At 58.2% G+C, this 25,115-nt stretch overlaps 1 protein-coding gene across 6 annotated transcripts in view; it reads right to left on the minus strand.

Annotated features, from left to right (window-relative positions):
* Positions 1-932: 932 nt before the first annotated feature.
* PASK (PAS domain containing serine/threonine kinase) overlaps positions 933-25,115 on the minus strand; it is a 37,182-nt gene continuing 12,999 nt past the window's right edge. For 5 of the 6 annotated variants that reach the window (XM_072962016.1, XM_072962013.1, XM_072962017.1 and 2 more), the window contains 14 exons: positions 24,960-25,100; positions 24,310-24,444; positions 22,145-22,405; positions 20,808-21,000; positions 19,018-19,144; positions 15,273-16,618; positions 14,097-14,275; positions 13,490-13,663; positions 10,064-10,189; positions 9,843-9,977; positions 6,481-6,713; positions 3,635-3,768; positions 2,039-2,185; positions 933-1,494 (listed from right to left, as the gene is read on the minus strand). In XM_072962016.1, coding sequence (XP_072818117.1) covers positions 1,388-1,494; positions 2,039-2,185; positions 3,635-3,768; positions 6,481-6,713; positions 9,843-9,977; positions 10,064-10,189; positions 13,490-13,663; positions 14,097-14,275; positions 15,273-16,618; positions 19,018-19,144; positions 20,808-21,000; positions 22,145-22,405; positions 24,310-24,444; positions 24,960-25,100 — 3,438 coding nt within the window. In that variant the 3' untranslated portion in view covers positions 933-1,387. The remainder of the gene's footprint in view (positions 1,495-2,038; positions 2,186-3,634; positions 3,769-6,480; positions 6,714-9,842; positions 9,978-10,063; positions 10,190-13,489; positions 13,664-14,096; positions 14,276-15,272; positions 16,619-19,017; positions 19,145-20,807; positions 21,001-22,144; positions 22,406-24,309; positions 24,445-24,959; positions 25,101-25,115) is intronic. The other variant, XM_072962012.1, reaches the window with a different exon arrangement.

Below are 25,115 nucleotides of genomic sequence, written 5' to 3' on the forward strand. Positions count from 1 at the left end.
CTGAAGAGAAAATATCACTAACTTCCTACTACACATTTTAAAAAATACACTTTCCAAAGCCCTGCCTTTGCCGTCCCTGACGGACGGAGGAACGGTCTCTCGAGACGGCAGGGAAACTTCGCAGCACTTCCTAAAGTAAGGGGGTGGTGATACCCTGTACCTAAGTAGTTGAGAATAAAATCAGCTGTTCTCCGAGCATTCTAAAATATTTAGACAGTTTAATGCTTCCTAAATGAACACTAGAAAACTGAGCACAGGTCATACCAGAGGCAGCCTGGCCCCTGGGCATCTTGCAGGAGCTCGGTGCCAAAGCCTGGGAACCTGCAGAAGGTGATGACATGTGGGAAAAGGCATGGGGGTTCATTCTGGGTTTTGTTTTCTTCCTGCTGTTTCAGCAGGAAAACAATGAAAGGTTTCCCTTCCACCGCTAACCACTCCCTCCCCTCCAACACAGCACAGAACAGAGCGCTGGCTTTCATGTGCTTGAGCTCGCTGATCCTGCTTCAGGAGGACGGAACTGGAGCCCAGACAGGAGGAGTATCTGAGTACAAGAGCACTTGGGCCTGAGCAAGAGTGGGGGGCAGTCAGGGCTGGACACCCTACATGGCCGCCAAGGCAGGCCTGGGCTGGCTTGGGGCTGCTGGGAGGGAGTCGTGGGTGGACAGCAGAGCCTAGACAGATGGTGGGCCGACCCTGGCGAACTATGCATGGGAGACAGGAAATGCCCAAAACCCCAGACCCTTCTGTCTCCTTAAGCTGAACAAGCTGCAGAGCCCTGGGCCCACCCACAGGAGGGACCCCCAGACTGACCAAGGTTGAACCTCTCTCCAGCTGTGTGTGGGGTAGGGGGCGGAGGGGACGTGCACAAAGGAAAAATAAAGACACGGAGCACTTTCCATCCCAGCGCTGCAGAAGAATTCACGTGGTCCAAGTCACTGCTCTTTACTAGCAAAATTCCTTTAATCTGGACAACGTTCAAGGAAATAAATTAATGAAACAGTCTGGTCATTTGGCTAACCAGTTCTACAATACCGAGTCAAAGGAAACAAAAACATAGGCACATATACACCAAAGTAGAAAGAGAATTAAAAACCTCTTTTATGCCTTTTGGAAGTTCATAAATTAAAAGCCCTTTGACAGTACAAAACTCAATTAAAAATTACAAGTTTTTTCAAGGTCATAAAAAAATTAATTCCAGGCCTATTTTATAAACCTAATACAATACTAGCTTTTGTTCTAACATTTATCAAGCTTGCATATGAGTTTTCAGAAGGTGAACTGGGCCTAACTGTTGAGCACTCACTTCCTCTGAACAGAAGGAGCTGGAAATAGTAGGACTTCCTGACTGACTGTTGCGGTGCGGCAGGAAGCAGGGTCCGCCTGGCGATCAGGGGCCTGCCCTGGTGCACGGGGCTCTGTGCAGCTCTGGGCCCGAGCCGCTGCGTGGGCTCCTGGCCTCCATCTCCAGACCAACAGTGGACAGAACTCTGCTCTCTAGACAAAGAACAACACACCAGGTCACGTGCTAAAGCACTCTGGTTTTCTCTGGAAGAATTCCTAAGAGCAGAAGACATCAGGGGGGCGCGGCGGCAGTGCTCCGGGCTTCTCGGACCCCACTGCAGATTCCACGCCCAGAGCCACCAACAGTAGCCTCGTCTGCCCACTCTGAGCAGCGGGGATGGGCACCCTGGGCTGCTGCTGCCCAGCCGTGGGCCCCCGCATCCCCCAGACCATCGCCCTCGTTGTCTGCGGCCTCACCTGCCCCTTCAGCCAGCTCAGACCATGGCAGCTGCACTTCTGAAACCCTCTGCCCCCAGCCCCCAACCCCTTCTCCAGGTTACTCCTTGTCGGGGGCTCCCACAGGCCTTCACCCACCCTCCAAGGGCCCTGGTGGTGTTGAGGGGCCTCTGGAATTTGTTTCACAGGTGACAAGCCAGCTCTAGGCCCTGACACTCGTGTCCAGGACAGCATGGAGGGAGCCTCGCCCTCCTCCCCACACCCAGGAAGCAGCCTGGGGTGCGCGGGCCTCGCCTCTCACCTGGCTTGTTCACTCGACACACCTCATCCCAGGTGTACTCAGCAAGGTTCACGGGCTGCGTCACCCAGGGGTCTGTGGCCAGCTTCTCCAAGGTGGTGCGCTGCTCGGGGACAGGCTGCAGCAGCCCCGACATGAGGTTCATGAGATCTGGGGACATAAAGACCCAGCCTATGCGTGTGGCCACAAGACTGAAGGTGGGTCCAGGCTGGGGCAAGTGGAGCGCACGTCAAAACCGCAGGCCCTGGGTCTCCCCCATGAGCGCCTCACTGGGCAGGAGGGGGCGCTGGAACCCTTTTCCTAAGGAGCGCTCCAGCTCGGAGCTCAAGATCCCACCTCACTCACTACACCAGTGTGGGGGGTTCCTGGCCTCGGCCTGCTCTGCGGGGCTCCCTGTGCACAGCTGCTGACACGGGGATCACGTGACAGGAGAGGCCCAGCCCGTCTCCACAGGAAGGAAGCACAAGCTCTGGGAAGAGCCCCCAGCTCTGAGTCTGGACTTGGGTCCTGTTTCCTTTAACAGTACGGGTGTCACCTCAGCCAGGGCCACTCCAAGCCTCACTGTTCTGAGTGAGTGTCCTGGGAGCCTGGTAAGAGAGTGCGAGGAACAGCCAGTCTGGGAGGAACGGTCTCTCTGGGAGGAACGGTGGGCTGCCAGAGCCCCGGGACCACAGAAACCCAGAAGGTTAGCAAAGCTCTCCAAATCTTCTAGGCTGCTCTGGACTGAACTGTGTCCTCTGATCCCGAAACCCACAATGTGCTGGTATTAGAAGGTGGGGCCCTTGGGAGGCGATTAGAGCTGGGTGTGGTCCTGAGGGTGGGGCCCCCACCACTGCTTCAGTGCCCGTATCAGAAGAGACACCAGAGAGCTTGCTCTCTCTGTCTACCACATGAGGACACGGAAAAGGCAGCTGCCGATGTCTGTGGTGGAAGCCCGCAGGCTGTGGTGTCCTGTCGTGGCAGCCTGCACGGACTGAGACACAGGCTTCTAACCTAAACCAAGAACCCAAGGCACAGGCTTGTCTCCTCACTGCTCATGATGGTAAGTGACTACTCTGGAATCGCAGGACATGGAGACCGGGAGACCTCGGGGCCCTGGGGCCCTGGGGTCCAGCATCCCACCCTACTCCTGGCCAGCTCCCTGGCGCTCCTCCAGGGGCAAGTCGTGAGGGGCCCATTCCAGGCCTGCCTTCCGGCTTGGTCCTCACCGCAGATGCAAACCGCCAGTCATGGCCCTGCGGGGAGCCAGCTCACGGGGCTTGAGGTGCTAGCCCGCCAGGCTTCCACAGGAGCGGCTGGGGGTCAAGTCCGTCATCACCCCCCTCCCTGAAGGTGATCTTAGTCACTGCCATGGCCACGTTCCAGGTCTGTCCCTCAGAAGGGGGCCCCTACGGTCCAAAGGGAGAGACTCCCCTTAAATTAAAGGTGTGTCGTAAGGTTTTAAATCACATCCAGGTTATCCTCATGGTGGATCAGAGTCTGACAGGAACGGAAGAGAGAGGACACCAGTCACCAGCATGGACGAAGGGGTGCTGCTCCAGAAGGCAGGGCGCAAGAGCAACACCACGGCCGTCCACCCGCTGCCTGGCCCGAGCTCACCTTCTGACACCAGGTACGGGGGGTTGATGGCAGCCTCCATGGTCTCCTCCAGCTCGCAGAAGGGGTTCTCCTCAAAGATCAGCGTGTATAGCGTGACGCCCATGGACCACATCTCCAGCTCCGGCCCCTTGTAACTGCGAGGAGGGAGAGGAAGCACTCTAGGGTGCGGACCAGCCCCACTTATGAGCCCCGGACCCCACAGGTCACCTGAGGGCAGCTCCCAGCGAGAAGGGCTGCATCTTTGCCCACGTCCTCAGGAGCCTGTGTGTCCGCCCACAGCCAGGCACCGAGTCAGGAGAGGGAAAGCAAAGCCCCACACGCCGGCAGGCAGCTGACAGAAGTCAGAAGACAGTGCACAAGGCACGCAGAGCATGTCCCCCGGGGGGCTTCCTGGAGGAGGTGGAGAGAGGACCTGGGAGAGCGGGCAAGTGCCAGGCCCTCAGGAGCTCAGCTCACCAGGCGGCTTCAGGGCAGGGCAGGTGCCCTTCAGAAGGGTGTGGAGGGTGATCATGGGGAGACACCCTCGAGGGCTTGGTAAGACAACAGCAGCAGCAGAAGAATGGAGCAAGTGGGCAGGCGTGGAGGGAGGGAGCGGGGGCAGCTGGGGAGGCGCTGCCCCGGGTGCACTGCCTCGGGGTCCACACCCGCCTCCCGGCTGCTGTCTACTGGGCACTGGCCAGGCTCCACATGGCTCAGCCCTGGGCCTCACAGCAAACCGGCAGGGGGGGCATCACCCCCGCTTCACGCAGAAGAGGCGAGCCTACTGCTAGGCAGGCGCGGGAGCCCTGGGCTGCCCCACGGGTGGTCCGCTTGGGTCCGGAGCACGGGGTGGCCCAGCCTGGAGACGCAGGAGCAGCATCCTCTCGCCAGACCACACACTTTAGTGGCTGAGAGGAACCAGTGAGAAGAGAGTCAGGACGGCGACCTCTGCCCTCCAGGGGCCACAGAGAGCCTGGCAATCTCAGTCTGGGGAGGGCTGGGCCCCAAGAGAGAAGAGGGGCCAGGGCCACAAGGACAGACTTCACGCCAGCAACGGGCTGCTGGAACAAGAAAATCAGCTTCGACAGTTTTCGTGTTGTGTCGTTTCTGCTCTGCAGAAAGATTTCAGGAGTTTTTTAGGTTAAAGACAAAAGCCCAGTGGAGGAGAACAGCGGTCAGTGAGCTCTTGCTGTAACGACCAAACAGTAACTCCCTCAGGCTACGGGCCACGCCTCTGCCTCCACGACCCCACGTGAGCCCAGGCGTGGCCGGGGGCCAGGAGAACCCTATTTATAAAGAGGTGGTGGCCAGATGTGCCGCCCCCAGAGCAGAAGGCTGTGAAAATGAAGAGGGAGGAATCGGCCCAAGGATGGGGTGGGATTGAAAACGATGGAGAACCAAAGCCCAGTGGAGGAAGAGGGGCTGGCGAGGGAGGGGGACAGGCGGGCGGCGGCTGCAAGGGAGGTGCACGCGGCCCCTAGGGAAGGGGGTGTGGGGGGCGGCGCTGAGCAGCACGAGGCTGAGCCTCCACGTGCAGAAGCGCCCCGCCCAGCGCTCCCCGCGGGGCTTCACCGCCCAGGCTTGGGGTGCAGACAGGCCGTGGACAAGGGACACACAGTCCACCTCCAACACCAATGACCTGACAGCCACCATAGGACACTGGCTGAAGTGTCAAGGCAACCAAGTTTTATCTGAAAAGAAACTCTGAGGCTCTTCCTAGACTACACCCCCCCCCAACTTCCTACCGTCTGCTGGCTCCGGACACCCACAGAAATAAGGGAAAAGGCTTATTTCGTGCTCCCTCCACACCCTGCTGTGGACAAAATGCCCGGGCACTCTGCTCACAGGGGCCCACCCGGCGTACAGAGGGCTGGGCTAGGCAGAGGGCTTTCAGGGGACTCAGCGCGAATATCCTGCCTTGGAAACGAAGCATGGTTTGAGCAGACACCGTGACCAAGGCCCCTGGTAGCATCTCACACTGCTGCTGCAGGGTTTCTCGTGAGCCTGAGGCACGGCCTGGAGGCAGCAGCAACTACAAGCCCACGCTCCAGACTCAGACTGCCGGAGTTTAAATGCCGGTCCGTCTGGGTGTCCCCTGTCACTCGGGAACAGGACCAGAGGCTGCAGCACAGAGGCTGCGGCGACAGGCGGTGAAGGCCAACATGACGCTCTGGAGCCTCTCTAACCACAGGCCTCCTGGAGAGACACCCCAACACCACTTCCCTGAAGTAGGTGTAGGGGACACTGGGAAATACCTCTGTCTGGACCTGACTGGAGTCCACTTCACTTGGTTTATAGGCGGACAAGACAGAAACCCCCGCATGCGTAGCAGGACACGCTGAGAAACTGAGGCCCAGCAACAGCTGAGCAGCAATCAGCGTCCTGTCCCTCCCACGTGCCCTGAGATCAGGCCCTACCCAGGCCGGGGCCCTGCAGCTCGCGGCCTCCTCACCAGGCCCCGAGCTGGGCCCTGGTATGGCCCACCCACCAACATTTTATCTGAACAGATTATTATTTCTGGTCATCAAAATAAATAAACCAATGGGAAAAAATCCTCTTCACTTACTTGAAGATGACCAAGTTTGGGGGCTCTTTTATCTTTCTCTTAACTTTTAATTATATAAAACCCCAAACATAGAAGCCAAGAACACAATACAGTGGACCCCTGTGTCCACCACCCAGCCTCCCCTGAACAGTCAGTCTTCCTTTGCCAGCCTGCCTGCCCACTTGTTCTCCAAAACATACTTTGTCACCCAGCACCCTCATCCGTCACCAAGAGACACAAACGGAGACCATCTTTCCACCTACAGTCCAAGCGATCGCAGGGCCCCGAGGGCAGGGGAGACGGGCCGCAGCGCGGTACGTACGGGTTTCCCAGGAGAACCTCGGGTGCGCAGTACTCGATGGTCCCGCAGAAGGTGTAGAAGAGCCTGCCCGCATCCAGGTAGGCGGCCGAGCCGAAGTCTATGAGCTTGATGGAGAAGTCCTCGGCGATGACGACGTTCTCGTCCTTGATATCCCGGTGGAGGACGCTCTGCGAGTGCAGGTAGCCCACCGCCGACACGAGCTGAAACCCGGAGGCCACGGGGCTTTTTAAAAGCTACTCGAGTGAAACAGGCTATTCAATTAAGGGTTAACAAGGAAAAACAACAACAAAGAAAAAGAAGTTCTCTAACTCAGCGCACGGACGACAGGAGAGGCCCCGGCTGCTGCAGGCAGCACCCGAGCCGAGGGCGGAGCAGTCCCGGGCGTGCTCTCCGCGGCCGCATGGCTACCAGGCAGCAACACCAATACGTGACTCTTCCCTTCAGTCTCCAGTCTCTATTCCCCGTTACTATCACGACAAGGTCACTGGGGGAGGCCTCCTGCTCTCTGCACACCCCCTGCTCAACCACTGACCCTCTGGACGACCGGCCTGCACCCATGCCCCCACCCCAGTTGGGGCCCGTTCTTGTCTGCAGATCAGAACATCTCCACCAGACAGTTTATCAAAGGGGCAGCGAGGGGCCTGCCCCTCTGCTGGTTTCCCTGGTAACTGATGAGCCAACCTGGCGCCAATTCCCCCTGTAACTGGTAACCTGCCCCTCCCCCCGGAGCGAAGCCGGTCACCACGTCCCGCGTGCCGCCTGCTGCACAGGCTCGGGTGTCGCTCCAGGACCCTGCTTCAGACGTGTAAGCACCACATCCACTCAGCCACTGACGTCTCTGTCACTGGCTCTGGGCTTGAAGCGGGGCGAGTCCAGGCCTTGCAGGCCTGTGGGGTGCAGCCCCACAGATGCTTACTGGACAGTCTACCCTCTTGGCAGCTGTTTAAGGGCACCGTACAGATGGCGCTGTGCGGCAGGTCGCGAGGACCTACTTACCCCGCGCCACTGAAGCTCTGTGCCCTTCCACTGACACCCCCGAGAAACCCGTGAATTTAAGTTATGTCTGCTGCTACCAAGGAAACCACCCCAGCAGACATTCATGCCCCGTGTAACACAGGATGACTGTCTTGGGAGGAAAGACAGACCACACACAGTAGAAGCCACAGACACGCTGTGGGCACTTTAATGCGTGTGTGTTGGGCGTTAAGCGGGAGGGGTCCTAGAGAAGGCCTGAGTCCGCCACCTTTGGTTCACAGGGAGGAAGGTGATTTGCCTGGAGTTCATGTGGCAACTTCAAGTGGAGCTAGGAGCAGAAGCCACACCTCCAAACCCCTATCAAAGACTCTGGCAGCTTCTCAAAGACCGGCACTGGGTGCCAGCCAAGCTCTCCCCAGCGTGTGCGGGATCCTCAACGACATGGACTTAAAGTCACTCCACAGGAAATGGCTTCACATCAACAAGCCAAGTGTGCTAGCGTTCACTGTGAAAGGAGAAGCTACCAGAACACACCAAGCACACCGCCGTGTGCCTGCCCAGCACAGGTGGTGAAAGACAGCAACAAGAGCAGCGTTTCTGTTAAGAGTAAGCAAGACTCGGACAAGCTCTGACTGCATTTGCACTATGGACACCAGCCGGGCCAATCGACAGACTCCACAGGCGCCAGGCGGCCACTGAGGTCATCAGAGACGACTCTGCATTTATGGACGAGTGTCTCTGAGTCAGAAGCAGTAGTTCGTGGCAGGTAAACAAAGCTGAGTTAACTTTAAATGAACAGGTAAGCGTGCATTTATATGCACATATGCACATACAGACATGCCTGCATCCTCAGACACGTGGGTATGTGCACGTGCACTTGTACACTCGCGTGTGCACAGACACGTGTGCAGAGGTGTGGTTGCACACATGTACGCATTCACACGTGTACACACACAGATGCACATGTACACGTCCGGCTCCAGTCAGGAAACAGAAACCACATGTCACTGTAAACGTGGAACATTTCTTCGAGGTTTACTCGGTGCAAAGAGCATCAGAACCTGAACCGGAAGGGAAGCTGCTGTCCCTGCAGCCCCCTCGCCCCCACCCCGGTGCCATTCGCTGGGCAGACCCCCAGATTTGGAGCTGAGGGGCACAACACGGAACACCGGCGCTGTGCGTGTTACGTTTACACGCACTCGTGTAGTTCCACGAAACTGTGAATCCATGGTTACATATAGCAACACGTTACACACTATACAGATTCACAAAGGGCTATTGATACTTCTCGAGAAAATGACGAAGTATTGAACACTACGATCGCCCACGTCAGCGGCTTTTAACAAGGGCTCCTAAGGTCATGTCATTAGACGCTGTTTGCCACGGAGATTTCAGAGACAAATCTCTGCCACGAAGTAAAGTGGATGCGTGTGCAGTCTTCCAGCGTAGGAAGAGGGAGAGGTGATGTTCCTTTGGCAGAACCATGATGCCCAAAACTTACAAGCACGTGCCTCACAAATTTAATTTCAGGAATCCAGTAACTTCAGGAAGTTTATAGCTTTGAGGAAGAAATGTCCATTTTTGGAAGCTGTCATTAGAAATCAAGTCAGCTCCCAGAAACAAAGTGCCAACCCCTTCCAGGTGTCTCACATTTTGTCCGGGAGCTAGGAATAGTCTAGAATGGAACCATCACGTTCTTAAAACTGAAACAAGAATTACTGTCCCTCACCACCCAATTTCTCTCTCACAGGACACTTTTCTACGTTGCTGATTACTCTCGCTCCAATGAAATAGTAAGTGGACTAAGATTGAGACGTGAATAGACACAAAAGAGACCAAGACGAATGAATACTCACTGTCAGCTGAGACTCCCAGAATCTCTTTGCTGATTAATTAACTGAGCCGCCCCTGTTAATTAAGCACTGACTATGTGCTGGATAGCATGCCGGACGACGGCCTTGGGGTCACCTCTGACTTAATTCTAACAGCCTTATAACGCTGGTCCTATAATGATCTCCGCTGCAAAATCAGCAATGATTTCCCAGTGGGGGACAGGACTCAGATCAAATGCACAGTCTCAAAGCCCAGTATGAGAGCCTGTTCGTTCGTTTTCAAGATTGCTGTGGCCATTATACGGAAACAAACAAACTTCAATCATCACACATCCGTCCCCGGCCATGCCAAGCTGGTATCTGGCCTCCTTCTTCCCTCCAACCTCACTTTTTCTACTTCAACCACAGAATTCTCTCCTCAAAATATATCTCCCTCAACAAAACCTGAAGGCCAGACCGGCTCACAGAGAGGAGCGAGCATGCGCTGATCCCTGCAGCCTCCGGGACCAGGCAGCCCTGGCCCACCCTCCCCAGCCGGCTAGAGCCGGCTCTCACCTGTCGGAAGATGTAGCTTGCCAGGGGCTCGTCCAGGTTGGGATGGCGGTCGATGAAGGCAAAGAGGTCCAGGCCGGAGCCGTGCTTCTCCATCACCAGCTGAAAAAACCCTTGGTTCTCAAACACATCCAACACCTGGAAAGAGACACAGCTGGGTCTGGCCATGCCAAGACCGCCCAGGACCGCACGCTGGAGAACCCGCACGTGAGCAAGCTGTCCACCTTGATGATGTTGGCGTGCTCCACCCTGGACAGAATGGCGATCTCCAAAGTAACCCTCCCAAGTTTGGGGTCCTCGACCCAACAGTCCTCCAAAACCTTCTCCTTCTTAATAAACTTCACCACAACCTACAAGGAAAGAAGAGAGGGAGTAGGCACAGCCATTCCCACCATCCCCCCGTGTCCTGTGAACTGGCTGCTTCAGCGTGGACAGAACCACCACGTGACCTGCCCCTGCTCCCGCCCCTCCAGGCCCCAGGGACGTGCAAGAGGAAACCTAGTCGCGACCCACACAGCACGGGAAGCAGGGAGGAACGCCGGCCGCTGACCAGAGGCTAGAGCAGACCTGCCATTTCTGTCAAGTGGACGGACAGGAAGGATGGTGGGGCCGCGGCCCCTGACTTCCCCATTCCCCATTCCACCCTGATTTCCTAACCGACTAGTGGACGTCAGGCCAAGAAAATGAAATAAGAGGCCTGAGAACCAGAGAAAAGAAATAAGAACTAACTCACGCTAATTCTGAGCACTAATCAGAGAGCTCAGCGAGCCTGGCGGACACGAGACACATGGGAAGACGGTGTTACCGGGACGAGTGCCAGTCAGTTAAGGGAGGATAGGGGGAAAAGACACCATCGATAAAGGAAGCGAGCCTGTAAGTCACTGAATGGTAACCCTGCCGCTCAGAACACCTGCTGCCAGGGGAGAGCAGGGGCCAGGGGGGTGAGCAGTGACCTTAGATCAGGCCTACTCTCCATTTCAGCATGAGATCCCAAACCGGACGACCGAAACCCCCGCCCTCACGGAGCTCAGCTCCTGCCAGGAGACGGATGATGCCCAGGATGCCCTGTGGGTCAGGGAGAGGGAAGGCCACGAAGAAGGTGAGGCCGGGGAGGTAGGGATCATGGGGCCAGGAGGGTTCCCTGAGGGGGAGGGCACTTCGGGCAGAGTAAGGGAAGGGAAGGTTCTGGGGCACGGCCTCGGCCTGGGGCAGGCGGCCTGAGGGGTGAGAGGCAGCTCGAGGGCCGGGCGGGAGCAGAAGACGGGCTCAGGGGCTCCTGCAACACCCACGTGCCCTCCCAGTAACCCTCCCGATGGTCGGGCTGGGAGCCAGCGCTGGTGGCAACCAGTGGACACACTGAGGAGCCCTTGAGCGCAGGGTCACGGTAATTGGACCGGGCAGGTGAGAGCTGAGAGGGAAGGCAGGAGGACGGCGCGGCATCAGGGCTGAAGCCCCAGGGAACCACGGCCGGCAGGACGGCGGGGCCAGGCTGAGTGCAGCGCAGACGCCTGAGCTCAAGTCCGCGTGCCTGAAGCGAGCTGCCCGCCCAGCCGCGGGGCCGAGGGAGGAGGCCAGGAGGGCAGCCCCCACCTCCACGTGCCCAGGATGAGCTTCCGGGGAAAGAATGAACAGAACAAAAGGACGGAATAGCGCTAAACACCCAGATCAGTCTCACAGTGTGTCGAGCAAGAGCAGAGAACACACACGAAAATACATTCTGGTGAAATTTCTGAATGCCAAAGACTTTTTAAAAAGCAGAAAGAAAAAAAATCAGGTTGCTAGCAGCAAAATTCAATTCAGAATAATGGCAGACGACAACAGACACGGGGTCCAAAAAGCTCCGAGAGACAAGGGCCCACCACCATGAAATGCGCGGGGAAACACACTCAACACACGCCGGGGTCCAAAGTAGAATGCCCGTGCGCCCTTCATCCCAGCACGTGAAAACCTCGCAGGAAAGCGAAGGCGCTGGGTATGAAGGCAGAGAGCCAACAAGGCAGGACAGGACTCCACGCTGAAGACTACAGCACTGTGAAGAGCCACAGACCCGAACAAACGGACAGACGTCCGTGCTCTGGGACGGAAGAACTGACGCTGCTAAGATGGCAGCACCCCCCAAATCCATCGTCCCAAGGACGAGAACCTGCTTGGAAGCTGACTTTTTGGTTGGCTGCTTTACTCAATGATTTGTAGGCCCGAGAATATTCAAACTGACCCAGGTCCCTAAAGGGAGTTCTGGGGGGGCTGTCCTCTTCCCTGGGGTAACGCTCTGAACAAACCCAACGGCCTATCGGACTCCTGACCCAAACCACGAGTGGGAAGACATGCCCAGATTAACGGCAATGGCAGCAGGAACCTCCAGAAGGCGGCCGAGTGCCCTCGGGAAATGAACACTGCACAGGCTTTTATCATTAAGTGACAGCTTTCAAAATAACACATGCAATCCGATAAGCTAGAAAAATAGCAAAATCAACTCACAGAAAGTATGAGAACGGAAATTAAAACAAAACAAATATTCGATGAATAAAATAGACAATTCTTTGATAAGTCAAGCAAAGAGAAGAGGGAGCGAACACAAGAGTGAGGACAGCAGGGAACTCGGGTCGCCGCAGAGAAGAGTGCAGACAGCACCACACAGGCCCTTACGTGCTGCCAATGCTGCTGGCTCTGCAGCCCACCTAACGGACAGGAAAAAAGAAAGAAAACTTACATATAAACATAAATTAACCCCCCAAAATAAAATTCAACAACGCATTGAAAGAACGTTACAACACAGAGAAGGATGGATCCTGTGAATGCAAGCTGATTGATGACACCCATTTGTTAATAAAGGAAATGAGATGCAAGCATTTCGACCAACATGGAAAAGGTGTTTGACAGAGCGCAACACTCATTCTTTAAAAAAAAATTTTAGTGAGCAGAAAATAAAATGAGAGCTTCTCGAACAAAAGGTCTCCATCAAGAAATAGGAGGAGCCGCCGGGACTGACGAGGGCCAGCAGGCGGTCGGGGAGCCTACCTGTTGCGGGCACGGCTCTGCGGGTCTGAGCCCAGGGGACAGCAGAGAAGGAAAAGAAAAGCAATGGGACGTAGTTAACAGAAAACAGAACCGTCATTCTCAGCAGAGGAGGGGTTGCTGTCTAGCAAATCAGAAGGATCCACTGAAAAATTAGTAAAACCAGTAAGACCTTGATACAGATGCAAGGTGTATCAACTCAAGCCAGCAGCTCTGGTAAATTCCAGAAGTGACTGAAAAACACCATGGTGAACGGGTCCCACGCTGGCCCTCCCAGGAATCGGCAGGCCAGGCATGGGGACCCTTGGGGGGCCCACGGGGTTTGCAGGGACAGGCGTGCCAGTTCCCCCGGATCACAAAATGCCCAAGCAACTACAATCTAACCCCAGCAGGATCTGGGAGGGAGAGGCAGCAGGTCTAAGGCTTACTTGGAAGAGGAGTGTGTCAGAATAGCCACAACCCGAGGCCGAGGACAGAGCCCTGCGGGTCTTGATCTGAAGCCCACAGGACGCCAGCCCTGGTGTGTTACAGGGCAAGGGACAAAGCCCACCAAGCAGGGTGGCCAGGGGTGGTGTGCGCGGCCAGGGAGCCTGCCTCCCAGGATGCAGACCCCAACCCCGCTGGGAGCCGAGTACCTCCTTATTCGCCTCCTTGTCCACTGCCGTCCACACAAAGCCGAAGGCCCCGCTGCCGACCGGGCTGAGCGTGCTGTACTTGCGGGAGTAGGCGCCCTCGCAGGCCGCCAGCCCCTCCAGCTCCACAGCCTTGGGGAGCTCCTCAAACCAAGGTCTGGCTCCAAGCACCTGCGACTGCAAAAGCAGGTCTGAGGGACCACACGAAACGCACTGAAGGAGAGGGGACCGCAGCAGGCGGGCGAGTGGCCCCAGCAGCTGTGCACCCTCCTGCAGGGACAGCAGCACACATGCCCTGCGTGGCCCCTTAGGCCCCGCCTGTGCCCACAGAGTCCCCAGCCTGAGACCCGCTCTCCACAAGGCCCACCAGGGGCCTCGACTCGCCAGTCCATCCTGGCACACCCCTGGACCCCATGCTGCACACGGGGCACACGCAGATTTAAAACCCTCCGTGTGGTTTAATTCTTAGAAGGCTGTTAAAAGGCAGTGTTAAAAGCCACAAATAGACCCCCTTCCCATCCCAGAGAAAATGGAGAAAGAGAGGCTAACTGGGAGACATTTTCTGCACAGAAGGGCGGATACAGGGCACAGGCTGACGGCAGATACCAACTTCCCCCAGGCGGGATCTAGGCAGCTCCCACGTGGTGTGGGCAGAGCCGGGCAGGCTGGCCAGGAGCAGGCGGGTCCGTAGGGCCGAGTCCCGGCCATGCAAGAGGTCTTTCACCAGCCAGCAGCAGAACAGGGTCGCTGAGCCCTGGAGCTCCACCCGCTTCACTTCAAACTGCACACCTGAGGAGAGAACGGACATTCCCACTGGTTTCACCAGCAGTTTGCTGATGAAAAAAGCCCCAGAGCAGCACAGAGCCCACGCAGAGTGCCCGGGGCAGGGGCAGAGGCGCCCAAGCCTGGAGAGGGGAAAGGCTGAGGCTGGCAGCAGCGCCCCCTCTGCTGGGCGTGGGACCAGCAGCCCAGCCCATCCACCAGGCAGCCAGAGGCCAAGGGAGAGAACTGCAACCAGCTGCCAACTCGGACAAGCCTGGAAAACCTGCACCCAACGCCCTGCACAGAGGAGTCTGCCTCAGGGAGGCCACACGCACATGCACAGAGCACATGCCACTTAACTGCACAAGCTGACCCGGCACGCTCCTGGAGCTTCACGCACGTGGGTGCGTTTTTACACAGCCTCCAATAACACAAACATGCTTATCTTTTTTCTGGCAAAGGGGTTTACAGATGATTTCATTTTCTTCTTTTTGCTTATATTTCATGATATTTCCGCAAATAACATGTATTACTTATGTAAGTATTTTACGTTCGAGGGAAAGCCCTGGTAATCAACACCATGAAATCAGCAATGAGGAAACAACTGGCTGGAACACATGCACCTGCTGGGAAACTGGGGAAGTAAAGGGCTGGGTGACCGGCCCCAGTCACGGCACCCAGAGTGGGGACTAGTGACGGGGCCCGATCACAGCCCTCCAGACTGGGGATGCTGCGGACTCGGAGCACCACTGAGCCCCTCCTGGTGTGGCCGCCGAGGTCCTGGCCAACGGGAGCCTGGCCCCTGCTGCAGGGCACGGAGGGGCCGGCACCTTGCTCAGGCTGCCCACCCCCAGCACATGCACTGTGATCCTGACTTTCAAGAGGTAAACTGTAACTTCGGGTCCTCTACTCCCCACGATACAGCACTTCGGCCCAAACTGTTCCTGGCGTGAAGCCCTCTCACACACCAGCCCCCACCCACTGCTGTGCTCCAGGGAGACAGGGACGCACCCCCGACACGTACTCAGCTCTGAGCCGTCCTGGTGGTAGCAGCTCCCCACGTAGGTGCCCTCCTGGATCTCAGGCTGCAGGCTGGCAGCCCCGAGCATCACTGAGCCGTCCCTGCTCACGGGCGTGGAGGTGACCTGGAGGGTCAGCCTGGGCTCCTCTAATGGGCATGTGTCCTCGGAGCTGGCTCCCGACACGGGAGGGACGCAGCCCGGGCTCTCTCTGCCACTCACTTCACAGTGCTCTGAGGACACCAAGCAGGTCTCAGAAGGTCCTGTCCCACCGAGGCCCAGGCAGCTCTCACGGAAGCGCCAGCCTTCACCGAGATGGAAATAGGTGCCGGTCAGCAGTAGCAGCTCCCTATCGTCCAGGACATCTGACCTCGGCCCATGCAAGACGCCCACATCCACGTCAGAGCCCACCAGCGAAGGGGAGGGTGTCCACCCGGGCTCAGACGTAGTACAGGAACAGCTCAAGGAGGTGCGCTCTGTCTGTTCGCTGAGAAAGAGCTCCTTGAGGTTCCAGGAGAAGGAATTCTCGTCAGCCTCCGGGGCCTCCAGGACGCCCGGGAGGTCTGTGGCTCGGGCGTAGCAGGCCGAGGAGCTGCCCGAGCGGCCACCACACAGGGCTGTGCCTCCCAGGTCACACAAGGACACGGAGGCAGAGGGCGGGGGCTGCTCCGCCGGGCCGAGCTTGGCGTGGGAGACGTCCAGGGGTCCCGCGAAGCCCGACACAGACAGCTGCTCCTTAACTAAGCACGTCTGCAGCTCCTCCCGGTCCTCCCTCATCCCCAGCCACAGCTCATCCAGAGAAGGCGTCGAGGACGAGAGTTGCACCGTCCCAGGGGCACTGCGGGCCAACCCCCGGCCTCCCTGCTGCCCACCGCACTCTACCCTGCATCCAGCGCCATGCAGGAGGCCCTCCCCTGCCGGCTGACCCGCGGCCTGGGGCCTGGCCTCGGGGGCATCGGCGCGAGTGCTTGGAGTGCTGGCACTGCCTGAGTGCCTGCGTCCCAGCTGTGCCTCCTGACACGGGCCACACGTTTCAGTGGCGCCGCTCCTGTCCGCAGTCAGGACTGGAGCTTCAGAATCTGCATGTGAAGCAAATGGTTTTGTGTCCACTGGGTCCAACCTGCTTCCTCCCAAAAGGTCCTGTGTGAAGCTGCACACTGCTGCGGGTTGCTGGCGCTCTGCCCACGACCGCTGGCCACCAGCTGGCGGGCTTCCTGCCAGTGTGTTCCACTGGATCTCACGCAACAACTGTTCCTGGGCTAGTGGGCTTCCTTCTGGGATATTCTGCTGGTCCTCAGGCGACAAATGTTGGCCAGGGGCTGGCGGACTTCCTTCTGAGATGCTGTCCACCCTGGGGATTATAATACAGATGAAATGGTTACTTGGAAGCCACAGGACGGTCAAAAGAAGAGATCTCATGGACTCCCCCTCAATTTGAGACACCATAAACTTACGACGACAGAAAAAAAGAGGCCTGACTTTGTTCTAAAAGTTAAAAAATGAAGCACCAACTCACGTATTCTCCAAATAAATCCACCTTTGCATAAATGACTTACGCAAGAAGGCCACTGAGTGCCTAGGATGCTCTGCTCATGGCTTTGGTCAGCATTCTCGCTGTGTGGTGAGTGGGACCCCTGACAGCTGTGCGGCCAGCCTCTTCCTACCCGCCAGGTGCGAGATGTGGGAAGAAAGCAGAGGAGGGGTTTGCATGGATTTTGGACACTGCCTACAGTAGAGTGATGGGCTCTGAACACCATCAGATCACCCAGCTCGGAGAGGCCAGCGCACGGGAAGGAGAAGAAGGCTGGAAAAGCCCAAGCCCTGGGTTCCTGAGAGCAGGAACATGAAGCCCCCAGTGCACTCAGCGCCGGCGAACCACCAAGGAAGAGGCCACCACAACCCACCAAGTGACCTGCGGGGCCGAGGACCCAAGTCCAGACTCCCCTCCGTGGCCCCAGCTACCGTGGCACTCACTCTGCAGACATTGTTGAGCGCAGGTCCGGTGTCTGCCCAAGGCCCAGTCAGGGCCAATTGTGTCGTGACCTGGTGTCAGACCAGAGGCTTATAAAGAGGTGCAGGAGAGGAAGGACCCAACTCGAGGACCAACGCCACAGAGGAGTGAACTAAGGACTGGGGGAGGTCTGCTGCAGCCACACAAATGACCTGTGTCTCTCACTACGTCTTCTTTTCTCTACCTCTATCCATCCAGCCCAGGCCAGGAGACCAGCCCTGAGCGAGTCTCAGGAAGCTGCATGGCCTCTGCAGGGTCAGCAGATGAGGGGGAGGGTCTCACTCCCCTCGCCAAGCAGGGTGGGCAGCCCCTCCGGCATTGGCCCTGGGGCAGCTCTGCACCGTCCCAGTCTCCACGCCTCCCAGCCGCCAGAGGTTCCTGCAACACTCAGTGCCAGCCAAGCTGAGGTGGTGGCAGAGGGACTGGCATCCGGGAGAGCCTTTTAGAGCAGGGAAGCCCCTGTCGTCCCTCCCTCCCCTCCTCCATTGCCCAAGTCCACAGGCAGCCATGAGCCGCCCCCAGGGACCTGAGACCCCACCAGGCTTTCTGGGTACTTCACTCAGGGCCTCCACACCTGAGCTACAGCCTCCCAAACCCCTCAGCTCCATCATCAACCAGCTACAGACACTGAGCTCCCGGGTCACGGGAGGTTAGAGAGCACTTGGGAGGAAGCACTGACAGTGCCCCCAACATAGTCCCCACGCGTCCCGTCTGCCCCCGCCACCGCCCAGCCCTGCTCTCCCCTCTGCTTTCGCCTACTTTCCTGCCAAGAACCTAGTTCTCAGGGACAAGCCTCCAAGTCTCCCAAGGTTTGCTAAGTCAACGAGAAAGCAAAGGCAGGAAGACAGTAACCGGACCCCACGAGGGACGCAAACCCAACACCCAGAACTGTGAGGTCAGCAACCGCGGGAGGCAGCGTGTCTAGTGGGCCCTCGTCGTTGCACAGTTGCGACCCAGAGAATAAATTCTGTCCACAGCACAGAGGCTTCCTCAGAACGCACCGCTGCCAAGACAGCCAGTGGGCACGTGCCCTCGGGGCTGGGCCTCCCGCAGTGCTGGTGAGCCCACGGCAAGGAGGGCCGGCAGTCATGCCGCCCAGACCACGGAAAGTTAAGGAGGAAAAAGCCAGGGAGTCGAAGCCAATGACAGGCACCATCCTGCAAACCAGTGCTGCTGCGCAGTGTTGTCTGGAGGCAGCGCTGCAGAGAAGGTCCTGGAGATGCACGTGGCTGTGTGTCTAGGTGTGCACGCACATTCCGGACAGCGCACGGGGTCGTCCCACTGTGCCGGAGCACACGCGTCTGCACTGCTCGCACTTACAAGAAACTGGCTGAAAACACACCACAATGCTATGCACAGTAGGACTGTGATCACTGAGCAAGTGGACTTTTTATTTCTACTTTTCCAAATTTTCCAAAATTTTAATACGCACATCCTCTTCTCTAAATAGAATACCCTGTCCTTTAAAAACACACAGCAAACAGATTCAGATGATTTTCAAAATGAGAAAACCACGCTCACATCAGCTCCCAGGGGCCTATCTAGGTGCCTCCTTTTCCATAAAACAGGGCCCGTCTCACAGTGGCTGAGGGCCTGGCCGGTCACACAGGAGTAGCACTGCCATCATGAGGGGCAGGAGCAGGCGTCACCACTGTCCTCGCTGAGCACGGACGGCTTCCAGGTGCACCTCCCCCTCCCCACTTCCCCTTTGGTGCACCTGCACCTCCCACAGGACTTACCCCAGCCCGGGCCTCGTTGTCTGGAGCGAGGAGGGGAGGCGGCCTCCAGCATCGGAGTGGGCCTGAGCCCTGGGGGGACTGCCGGGGCTCCCCACCAGCTTCAGGGTCTCAGTGTCCGCCCTCGGCTCTAGCAACAACAGCAAAAAACAGTCTCCCACCTGCCAGCACACCCGCTGCAAACCGTCTCCTCTCCCCAAGGCTCCTGAGCAGGCGCGAGAGGAGACCTCACCTGATCTCAGACATGCCTCCAGCCCCGCATCCACAGCAGGTGTCGGAGCGACCTCCCCTCGCCCCACCACAGACACCCGGTCCTGGGCTGTCCCTGCTCCATCGTGGGCCCCACACTTGACTGGCACCATCCCACCAACTGTGGAGTCAGATGTGTCCCTCGTCTGCCGACAGTCCCCGGAGTCCCGCCCTGACTCCAGGCGAAAACCGAAGGTCCTGGGCCAGATGGCTGCTCCTCCCCCGGGGCCGCTGCCTCCCAGCCACACCTGGCTCCGCTCCCTCATCCAGAACGCTGCCCCTGCCTCCTTCTGGCCCATGGAGCTGAGTCTGCACACCCTCCCCAGCTCCGCTTTCCCCCTGAAGCACGGGTCCCCTCCTACACCTCACGCCCGCGATTCTGCGTCCCCTGCCTCCCCTCAGCTGCTGTCTGCCCACAGGGCCCAGCACCACAGGCACACGGGTCAGCGGAGGGGGACTGCCCTCAGGAGATAGCACCAGGAGTAGGGCGGCTCTCAGAACCCAGTCCCTGGCTGATGGCAGCAGGCGGGCTACACCCTGCACCCACAAACACGCCATGACCCCACCCTGAGGAGACAATGAGGGGCAGAACCTTTGTGAAAACCCCCTCTGTTTTCTACAAAGAACATGTATTACACACACACACCAGGAGGAATTTGGAATTCTGGAAAAGAGGAGCGGGAATATAATCAGTGACAGACAAGAAAAACTTGAAAAGGAGGGTTTTTACAGACAGAAAAACCCAGATACAAGGAAGGAAGCCCCATGCTAAGCAAAGTGGTCATTCAAAGAGAGTCAGCAGCCTACAAAGCGCCCTTTAACCCTTCAGAACACAGTGCCACAATCCAGCTCCTAACGCCCCAGGAGGACGCTGAGGGACAAGAGCTGTGCTTCCCCACGCGGGAAGCTGAAAAGCTGACATAAATGCTGACCCCCCAGTGGGACACGGTACAGTCACACCCTTGTAGTACCTGTGTCTATTCCACGGTCCTGCCCTCAGGTGACAGCCTGGGGGACTCCCCCACTCCTCCTCAAGGGAAGGGAGGCCTCAGGGCACTGGAGTGCAGAGCTTCAGCTGCACTCTGCTCTGGGCCCCGCTGGGACATGCACTGCGCCTACCGCGCTCACAAAATGGCTCTCGGGCATTTGTCGGGATGACTTTAAATGTTAAGTTGAAAGCACTGGGAATAAGCATAACTAAATAGACAAACCCTGCCAGGACTACTTAACTCAGGGATGAGTCTGCCGTGCTACGTCAACACTGTCTTAAGCTACGTAAAGCTACACAGATTTCCTCACAAAAGACGACACCACTCAGCTACTGGCGTCCTGGACGCAGGAGCGGTGACTTACCTGGGGGAGTGCATCCTCCCCTCTGTGCTAATACGGGGGCAAGACCCACACACAAGCATCCCACCCCGGGAACACTGAAGGCCCACGAGTAACAGAACACCAAACCCACGCAATCACGCCCACACCCCCGAGCTCCAGCCCATCTCCCATAGAGGGTGGGGGCTGGTGGGGCTGGGAGGCCGCAGGTGTACCGGGAGACGGAGGCCAGGTCTCACCCTCAGCTGCACTGGCAGGGCTCCAGCCCTCCTGGGCATCCCCAGTCGTCCCTCCAGGCCCACTCTGGGTGCCAGTGTCTGGGCAGTCGGCCAGGTCCAGCAGTGGTAAGGAACTGCCATAGGCAAGGTCCATGCAGCGGTAGAAACCAGGAATCAGGAAAGTGATATTCTAGGAAACAGAAGCGACATTTCTGAACCTGGAGAGACTCCTCACTGACCCACAGGACCACCCCATCGTCCCTTCTAGGCAGAGAAGGGAAATGACATGACCAAGTCTCTGGACGAGGTTAGGACAGATCCCAGGTCAAACTCCTCTCGGCAGGCCCGAGCCCCTCTGACACGCAACCTGGAAATCCTAAATTGTTCCCGTGTCTTAGCACACCCGGAAACTAGGTCCACGCACTCCCTGACAGGACCCAGGCCCCCAGCGTTCTTCCCCAGGGAAGCCCTTGTCCAGAAATTACCCCAACTGCGTTTTCATTGACTTCAGCTGAACTACGGTTGACATAATTTAACTAAAATTCAGCTTACTTGCTTCTTAGTATTTCTACTAGAGAACAGAGAGGGACCAGTTTGGGGGGCCTCTAAAGAGGCTGAAGCCCTGGCCGGCCGTACAGGCTGCAGGGTCCACAGCAGTGACCACAGGGGACACGGCCTGTGGGGAGCAGGGCACTAGGTGAAAAGCCGTGGGCAATGCGGGACCTGAACCCACATCGAGGTGCCTGGCCAGCCGAGCAAGGGGAAGAGGGTGGGGGCCACTTGAGTGTCAAGAGCGACGCACCACACGGCAGCTTCTCCCTCCCGCAAGACCCCATCAAGTGGGGGCCCGTGCCCCCTCCTCAGGGAGGACTGCTGGGACCACTCAAGGAAGGGCACTCCAAGGCTGCCCTCAGAACCCAGCCTAATCCAAGGAAGAAGGTTATAGAAACACCGTCCTTGGCTCTGACCCACAACGGCCCCCAGTCGTTCGCAGGAGGAGGTATGGACAAGCCCAGCCCAGGGGTGCGGAGCAGACCCAACAGCTGTGACGTGTGCCCTGGTCCAGTAGCTCAGACCAGACTCTGCTTGCTTCGGACAGGCTTTGAGGTGAGTGCTCCCTCCCTCTCCCGGAGGGCGTGGGCACGGCACCAGGGGCTCTGGAGGTGGTCTCCCACTGTGGGGTCCAGAGAGGCAGGCACAGTGGGAGGAGTGGGGTCCTGAGCAGGGGACCCTCGCTGGGCCTGCGGTCCCGGGGCAAAGCTGGGAGCTGGGCCAGGAGAGGCAGGAGTGCGGCTGTGATGGGGTGGCCTGGCCCTGGGTGCCCCGGCCCCCACCTTGCCCAGGAGCGCGGCCTCCCCGTAACCAAACAGCGTCAGCGCAAAGCTGCGGTTGATGCCGTAGATGGTCCCGTCCGGCAGAAGCGTGATGAGCCCACTGATGGTGGAGAACACCCAGACGGACGCGGAGTAGCCCCCGGCGGGGGCTGCCGTGCTGTCATCTGCGTCCTCACTGCTGGGCTCCAACTTCAGCTTCAGGCTCAGGGGGAAGGTGGTGCCATCCCTGGCTCTCCCGACAGACCTCTGAATTTCGAGGTTCTGAAAGAGGACGTGCGCTGAGCTGACCGCAGTGCCTCTCTGGCCCGAGTTTTGAGGCTTCACAGCTTCAGATCTAAGTCCACCCCCTGGGCCCCCGGAGCACCCAGCTCTCCACACTGCTCCCCCTCCTCCATCTCCCCGTGACCCTCTTTGCCCCCAGGTGCGTAGAGCCCGACCAGGAGCCATGGCTGGGCCCCACCCCAGGATGGCCCGAGGACAGCACACACAGGGCCATCAGGAAACACTCCAGGACCGGGCTGTCTTCTGTGCCGACCCTGCAGGGAGGAGTGTCAGCGAGTGCCTCCAGCTCTCAGCCTGGACCACGGAGCCCCAGACCCCCACCCTGCCCTCTCCTCCAGCCTGGGGGCAGTGGTTCTAGTGGCTGCTGACCTCTGGGTGGTTTGTCCATCCCCCACCCCAGCCTCCTCAGCTCCACCTCCACCCACGAAGCCAAGTCCTTGCACCATGCTTCTCTGCTCTAAAGACCTGGATTGTCTCCGGTTTCCCAAGCAACCCTGGCCTGGAGGGAGGCACACCAGGCTGTGTGTCCACGCCCTTCACCCAATCCTGCCTGCCCCTTTCTTAAGGGCCCACCCAAAGGCACAGGACCTGCAGGGGCCTGTATCGTAGATGTGGCCTGAACGTGGCGTAGCTCCCACCACACCAGCACTGCGCCCTGAATGGGGTCAGAACTCAAGACCCCAGGCTCCCTGCAGCAAGCGTGCAGGCTGGGACCTGAGGCCCAGTGAGCCCTGCGAGGAATGAGAGGAAGTGTCTGCCTCTATCTGCTGCTGGGGCGTCAGGCGGCTCCAGCTCAGGCTGCTGGGAACACGCTTACACGGCCTGCCTGGTGCACACCTCCTTTGGATGCATGCCTAGGGTGGGCCTGAAGCTTGCTTATGTTCAGAGTCAGCAGATGCTGCCAAACAAGTCCTCTAAAGTGGTCATACCAACTGATGCACCCACAGCTTTGGGGACCAAGGAGCTAGGGGTCTGGATGGCAAAAAGGACATAAAGAGAACAAGTGGGTAGGGAGAGAGGCTGCCAAGCTCAAAAGCTTGAAAATACCGAAGGACCAGCTCAGCGCGTACAGCTCTCAGCCTAAGGCCAGTGGGAGAGCCAGGGAGTGCCCACAGATGTCCTGAAAGAGTCTCCTATTTCTTGCAGCAGCAAAGCCAACTTTAGCCAAAAACTGACCATCAGTCTGACCCTGCAGGTCGCCAGGGGTGACTTCACAGCAGTGTAATCACTCGTGTGAAGGCTGCACACTAATTGGGAAACAGGGAACCTGGGAACTGGGAGGATCCGGCTGATGACAGAACGTCCAGCCCCAGGCTCCACTACCCCCAGAGCTGCCGACCAACCCTTCTGTATCTGACCGCAGCCTGCCTGAGCGGAGACCTGCCAGCCGCCAACTCTCCCTGCTCCTCACGGCCGCCACACTTCTCAGTAAACAGACCTCAGCAGGTGCCCCAGGAGAGGACTGAGGGGACTGTGTAACGCACAGTCTGGTGTGCCTCCCTCCAGTCCAGGGTTGCTCAGGAAACCGGAGACAACCCAGGTCTTCAGAGCAGAGAAGCATGGTGCAAGGACTTGGCTTCGTGGGTGGAGGTGGAGCTGAGGAGGCTGGGGCAGGGGATGGACAGAGCACCCAGAGGTCAGCAGCCAGTCAGGGGGCCGCGTAGGCTCTGGCCCCTGGTCAAGACTCCAGTGGCCCAAGGGCTCTAAGCAGACCCAGTCCCATTGTGTCCCTGCGTGTTGTGACACTCCTACTCTCAGGAACCTGGGCCTCTGCCTCCAGGTCGTGGATTCGGGTCTAAGAACCCGACCATCACCAGATGAACAGCCTCCAGCAGCCACAGGCCCCGGGCACAGCCATGCGGAGCAGAGGGTCGGGGTCCTACCTTGGGGATGTGCTCGCTGGGAGTGGGGAGCTGCACGGAAGGGATCAGGTCTGTAATGAGCTGCCCGACCACTTCCTCCCCAGAGGCGTACCCGAGCAGGTGCGCAAAGGGATTGTCGCAGGACGTCACGGTGCCCTTGGAGGAAAAGCCAGTGGTTGAAGCATTGTAATGAGTCTCCTGCACTTCAGCTGTCAACTGCACTGAACTGCAACTGCAAGCTGAAAGCAAGGCTGTAACACCACTCTCCATCTGAGGTGTGAGAGGGACACAGACAAACCTTGCTCAGAACACCATCTCCCCGCTCCTGACAGGTGTCTCTAGACACCAACTTCCCGAGGCTCCTTCTAGAGGCCTGCTCACTACAGCAACCGCACCGCACCCTGGCTGGCATGTGTGTGCTGCTGCGTGTCAGCCGCCACTCTGGGGGGTGACTGGCACTGTCTCACTGAAGTGTGAAACAATCCAATCAGCAGTCACAATCAGATCCCGCTTTTACAGGTGAAGGAACAGGCACGAGGAGATGGGGCTCCTCACCCAAGGGCGCACAACAGGAAAGAGCGGCTGAGAGCACACTCTCCAGAACCCCAGGCTCCTCCTGCCCAAAGGCACACGGTGGGGGCAGAGGCCGTGGAGAAACCAGACACACTCACGTCGCTCTGGAAGGCCACCCAGGCCGAGACCCGCTCCACAGGCTCCAGCACCACCACGCAGCAGAGGCTGTGCTCCTGCCTCACCCTCTTCATCCACACGGAGACCGGCACCTTCTCCCCACCGCGGCTCACGACGTCCACCTGCAGGCGCAGACA

This window comes from Vicugna pacos, chromosome 5 (assembly GCF_048564905.1).
Source record: "Vicugna pacos chromosome 5, VicPac4, whole genome shotgun sequence".
NCBI classification, from domain to species: Eukaryota; Metazoa; Chordata; class Mammalia; order Artiodactyla; family Camelidae; genus Vicugna; species Vicugna pacos.